Below are 6000 nucleotides of genomic sequence, written 5' to 3' on the forward strand. Positions count from 1 at the left end.
TCTGCAAGGAGATGGGGAGGAAGATGTAGGAGGAGAGGCAGCCTGAAGGAGGAGAAGGAGAGGAACAGGAAAACCTGGTACTGCCAGTTATTATTAGAATCGCAGTTTTCTGATCCATATAATGGCAAAAATGCCTATAGTAGCAAAAAAATGTTTTTGAAGTATTTCCTAAGATTTCATTAGCCATGAGAGAAATTAGCCATAGAAAAGGGTGTAATAAGTAAAACACATAGGTTAACTGCATTAGCCTCTTAAACTGGTACTGTCTCCTTCTCCATCTTGTCTCTGCAGTCTATGGTCAAAGCAGCTGTCAGGGAGAGCCAATACAACCAGACCATGTCACTGCTCTGCTCAACAAGTTTTTTTTTAAGATTTTATTTACTTATTTTTAGAGAGGGAAGGGAGGGAGATGGAGATAGATAGAGAGAGAAACATCAATGTGCAGTTGCTGGGGGTTATGGCCTGCAACCCAGGCATATATATACCCTGGCTGGGAATCGAACCTGGGACACTTTGGTTCCCAGCCTGCGCTCAATCCACTGAGCTACACCAGCCAGGGTGCTCAACAACTTTTAATGGTTTCCCTTCTCCTAGTAAAAGTCAAAGCCCTTACAATATAAGAACTTACACCACCCTAGTGCTGTCTCCCTCCCAGCCTCCCACCTCATCCACCTCTCCTCACTCCACCCGCTGCCCTTTCTCAAACAAGCCAGGATGCTCCCCAGATACCTGTTCCCTCACAGGTTCCCTCACCTCTTTCCAGTCCTAATTCAATTGTCACTTTCTCAGCAGGGTCTTCCCTATAATCCTATTTAAAACTGCACCCTCCAGTCTACTCCCTGCCTTATGCTGCTCTAGAGCACTCTCATCATCTAACATACTCTATTCTACTTTATCCATCTACTGTTACTATCTACCTCTCTCCACTCGAGCATATAAGTTCCATGAGGGCAGGAGTATTTATTGATTTGTTCACAGGTGTATGCTCTAGCTCTAGAACAGCCCCTGACACACAGTGGGTGGCTACTATATATTTGTTGAATGGACAAATGATTTAAGTGCTGGTTACTGCCAGTATATTCCAAGGCTGAACTGATTAGAGGCCCAGCAGGACCAGGCCAGGGATCTGCCAGAACAAATGGGCTTTGTGGACACCAAAATACATTTTGAACGCTGTGGCACACAAGGCTCTGTGCAGGTGATTCACAGACACAGAAAAATAGAGCAAGAGAGCATGCCCCCCGAATCAAATTAGCACTGCCAGATGTACACTATAGTAGCTCCGGCTCAACACATACGAGGCTGGTGCAAGCATATACTCAGAATGCAAAGGAATTGGTCTTGGTTTTAGACAATGGAATCTGAATCCAAAAATGATTGCTTCCTTGGGTGCAACCATTTCTAGAAAGTTATTCAGAATGTTATTCAAAGAAAGTTATTCAGAATCAATAAGCTTGCCAGTTCTGTCATGTAAATGACATCTATTTCCTTTTCTGAAAATCCATAAGCTAGAAATCAGCTTTTCCACATGATTGAGATAAAGCACAACCTGTCTGTCTGTACAGGCAGATCAGTTTTTATGCTGCGAACAGGGTGAGGACCCCATGAACGCTTTACCAACATTCCACACAGTATGATCCTTACTGGGGGACTCAATCAGAGAGCTCCGGCACAGAGTTCTCACACAGTGATTGTGCTCGAACAGAGTTCCTGATTGGAACACAAAGATTCTTCCCTTTGTTTCTGCCTGATCAACAAACTGAGAATCAGACTATGGGGCACAAGACAAAATGATTAATACTTTCCATATTCTTTAAAAAAATGAATAATGCTCTGGAGGCTGGTATTCACCTAGACAGGGTATGTCATCAAAACACGTGAATCACCTTGAACTCTGTAGTATAGGGCCGACACTAAGCAGAACAGAGAAATATCGTGAGACTTTATTTCACAAGAAAATATTAACTTCCTCAGAGTCAAATTATTCAGATTCACCTTAAAATAACATTTATCAAATGCTTATTATGTGCCAGGCACACAACTGTGTTTTTCACATTACATTAACCAACCTTAATAACAAATGAGGTAATGATAAATATCCCTATTTCCTAGATGAGGAAATTGAAGATTGCAGAGAATAAGAGATTTATTGAAATGGTAGAGCCTGGCAGCATCAGAATTCAAATCCAGCACTCCTGATTCCAGGCTCTGGGCTCATTCTACTATACTACAGCAGCAGGGAAAAGCCTGTAAGAATTGTAATGAAAACAATGACAATTGTTCCTAATGGTATTTTAGTAAAGGTTTCTCATCTAGAAATCCAAGATATTATTTCTAGGACCTTGTAGGCTTTCACAGAAATTAACAAAGATGGTTATTTAACTATTCAAACTCATCTTGTGAATAAAAATTTGAGAAAATGTTTAGCACTTATCATCTCCTTGTCCATGAAAAGAATGAACTTTCACACATAACAAAAGACATACTATGTCTTGAAAAATCAAAGGGTTTAAGCTGGTTCATACTTTTGCCCCTCATTTTATTTATTTTTATTTTTTATTTTTTAAAGATTTTATTTATTTTTAGAGAGAGGGAGGGAGAAAGAGAGGGAAACATCATCCCGTGGTTGCCTCTCGTGCGCCCCCTACTGGGGACCTGGCCTGCAACCCAAGCGTGTGCCCTGACTGGGAATCCAACCAGCGACCCTTTGGTTCACAGACCTGAATCCACTGAGCCACACCAGCCACAGCATGCCCCTCGTGATATTTTAACAATCAAAATATTTTAAAGTGTCAGGGCTGCTGATGTATAGGAGGGACCAAACATTTCAATGGCTGTAATCAGAAGATGACATTCTGTCAGGGTAGTTAATAAATTTAAGAGTTTTTACTTCTTTAAGATTCATGTGCTAAAAGGTCCAGAAAGGAAGCTATATGAAGGTGTTTATAATTTTCTGTATCAATTAAGATACAGAAAACCCTTAACTTCCTAAGGGTTTATGGATGGACTCAGCATCACTGCCCTAAGTTAGCTGGAATTTCACTTCTGGCTAAACAAATGAGCTTGTGTAGACTACACAAACAGGCATAACTTCCACACAGGCCCGGTGCTCTGAAGAAGGAGGAAAAAAGGAAGACCCTGGGAAGTGCCTGTGATGGATGGGCACACTGGGGGTGGCCTACGCTTGACACTTCTCAGACCAGGAGCAGAAACACTAGGTGACTCTCCCATGTTGCTCCTGGAGAGGCAACTGTCCAGAAAGACTTCAGCTTTTAATTTTTATTTGTTGGTTTTCTTTTCTGAATCAAGCTCCTGGGCTCACTCACACTAAAACTGGAGGAAAGAAGGCTCCGGCCTGGTAGCTCAGCTGGTTAGAGCATCATCCTGATGCACCAATGTTATGTGTTCAATCCCCAGTCAGGGCACATACAAGAATCAACCAATGAGTGCACGAAGAGTGGAGCAACAAATCAATGTTTCTCTCTCTCTCTCTCTCAAATCAGTAAATAAAAAATAAAAATAAAAATAAACTAGAGGAAAATGACCATCAGAACTGAAGGCGAAGTCTGCAAAATAGGCATGTAATCCCTCTTGACCACGAAGATGTTTTTATGCAACAGGTTTTAAAGGCCGGGGAACAACTGCTCAAAATCCTTTCCAAACCAGCAACACTTGGTTAACAGGTGAGATTCTCTATCTCTGGAGAATTGATGGCTGAAAAGGCAGGATTCCACTTCCACAGGAAATCGAGAGGAAAATGCTAGCCTAGGATTACTGACCCCCCAAAACTGTTCTTAAACTGAGACTTAACATTAACTCCGGACTCTTATCACAAGGAATACAATGAAGGACATCTTATCTATTCAGCTGCAGGGAAATCAAATCACTTTCCTTGTAGTATCTGCCATTTAAACATTTAAGCAAGATAAATATTCCCTAAAAACACTCTAGGCCACTTGGCCATTCTACAGGCAGATACAGTAGAGGTCAGCGGTCAAGACTTGGTTCTCCACTTCTCTCCTTTCCTCTCAGAAATGGCCTCTACTAAGGCAATTCAAGAATGTTATTTATTTACTAGAAACCTGACTTCACTTTGCACAAGGTTCTGGAGGAGCAAATCTGGGGAATTAAAAGGCGGGGAAGGCAACACCAAATATTTTGAGATGCAGAAGCAGCAGGTGCATGAGGTTGGGAGAGGAGCAAGCTTTCCCCAATCTCCCCCCAGCAAACCCAGCTTCTGTTTCCAAATGGAAGCGGGGACTTTGAAGGAGTCTCACCTGCTTTGTGTCCTCACTTGTGTGAACTTACAGCATAAAGGAGACAGACAAAGCTCCAACCCAAAGAGGAGCATTCCAGAGCCCAAGTTGTGAAAGAGACAAACTGGCAGAAATTCATAATCTAAACAGGAAGAACTCATACCTCTGAGCAATGGCTCAGACATCCACCTAGTCTTGTGATCTGTCAGGAGTGAATCACTTAAATACATTTTTGTTGAAAAACAAGCAAACATGACTTAAAAATAATTTTCAATAGAAAAACAAAGCGGGGAGCAAGGAAGTTCAGGAAGGCTATCTCCATACATTGGCAGGGTGTGAAAGGGAGAAATCTGGGTTCTCCTAGGTCTCTTCTCCCTACCCCCGTGACCTCTGAATTTAGCACGAATGTGAGCCTAGTGCAGGCAGTCGGTGCTTGCTGCCTGGGAAGGAACCTTTTCAGGCACTGCCTACGGAGTTGAAGGGCAACGCCCCCATCCTACTGCCCTGGCCATCCCTGAGGCTAAGGTGCCTCTTGCAGTCCAAATGAGAACTGTAATCCACAAGCTCTGTCCGGGCAGCGTGGTTCACGCCAAAAATTGGAGAGCAGGTGTAATTAAAAAAAAATAAATTAAACCACGGTTGCTTCCACACAGGAAGAATTGAAAGCTACTTGCTTCCCTTTCCCCCTTCCAAACCCTTTTAATCATTTTGGGTAAAGCAGGAACCCGCAGCTCGTGGAGCACCCATTGGAGAGTTCCGGAAGAGCTTTGTTCTTGGCATGCACAAAACAATACCCTTGAGGGGAAGCTACCGCATGGAGTCCAACGCCGAGGAGGCGCCGAGGAACCCGATCACTGGATATGCCAACGCCTGGCCCACTCTTGAAACCCCCTGCACGCGGCCTGGGCTCCGGCCGCGCGTGAGGGTGCGCGCGCGTGGCCCATCCGCAGCTCCACTCACCTAGCACCACCGCGGCGACGGTGGAAAGCAGCAGCCAGTTATTCTTTAGGAAGCGCTTGAAGTCGCATCCCTTCCTTGCCACTTTCCTCATGGCGGGTGGTTGGGCTTGGCGCCGAGGTGGCGGCGGTGAGGGGTACTTGGCCGGGCGTGTCGGGCCCTGAGGACCGGCGGGCGGCGGTTCCGCAGCGCAGTGCAGGCGGGATGCAGGAGCGTTGGGGAGAGGGTGCTGTCACAGCCGCTGTCACCGCCGCCGCTGCCACCTGAGACTGCGCGCAGCGCTTTCTGCTCGATGAATACGCGTGGCAAGCGCGCCGGGCTCCTCCTGCCGCTGCTGCGCTATACGGCGCGCGTGCCAACCAGCGAGAAAGGAGGGAGCAGCTACGAGGGCTGGGAGGCGGGCAGGTGCCTGTCTGGAGCGCCTGCGGTCACGGTGGAACAGGCGTGGGAGCGCGCCCAGCGCTGAGTCTAAAGCTAGGGCAGCGACTCCGGGAACCCTGTGCCCCGCCCCACCCTTCTCTAGGAGTGTCTCGCCTTTCCCCCCTCCCCCACTCCCTGGCCAGGAATTTCGCAGGAATTGGGGTTTCCTCCTCTCTGTAATCCAGAGAGGGCGGAGCCACTGATCCTTTTGGTTTGGCCTTTAACTCTGCACAACTCTTCCCCTCCCCTTTCTCCACACTAGCCATTCCCCGCGCGTCACCGCAGGACGTGGTACTCTTTCGGGTGGGGAGAGTTGGGGGAAAACTGAGGTCTGCTTTGGGTTCTCTTTGCTTCCCCACGTAGCATC

The 6000-nt window shown here is 46.2% G+C and overlaps 1 protein-coding gene across 1 annotated transcript in view; it reads right to left on the reverse strand.

Annotated features, from left to right (window-relative positions):
* SLC1A1 (solute carrier family 1 member 1) overlaps window positions 1-5692 on the reverse strand; it is a 72184-nt gene extending 66492 nt beyond the window's left edge. Inside the window, exon 1 of the mRNA XM_045840888.1 lies at window positions 5217-5692. Within this exon, the coding sequence (XP_045696844.1) occupies window positions 5217-5307 (91 nt within the window). The 5' untranslated portion in view covers window positions 5308-5692. The remainder of the gene's footprint in view (window positions 1-5216) is intronic.
* Window positions 5693-6000: the final 308 nt, after the last annotated feature.

The sequence above is a fragment of the Phyllostomus hastatus genome, unplaced genomic scaffold (genome assembly GCF_019186645.2).
Source record: "Phyllostomus hastatus isolate PE091 unplaced genomic scaffold, TTU_PhHast_1.1 phas_contig_34, whole genome shotgun sequence".
In the NCBI taxonomy this organism is placed as follows: Eukaryota; Metazoa; Chordata; class Mammalia; order Chiroptera; family Phyllostomidae; genus Phyllostomus; species Phyllostomus hastatus.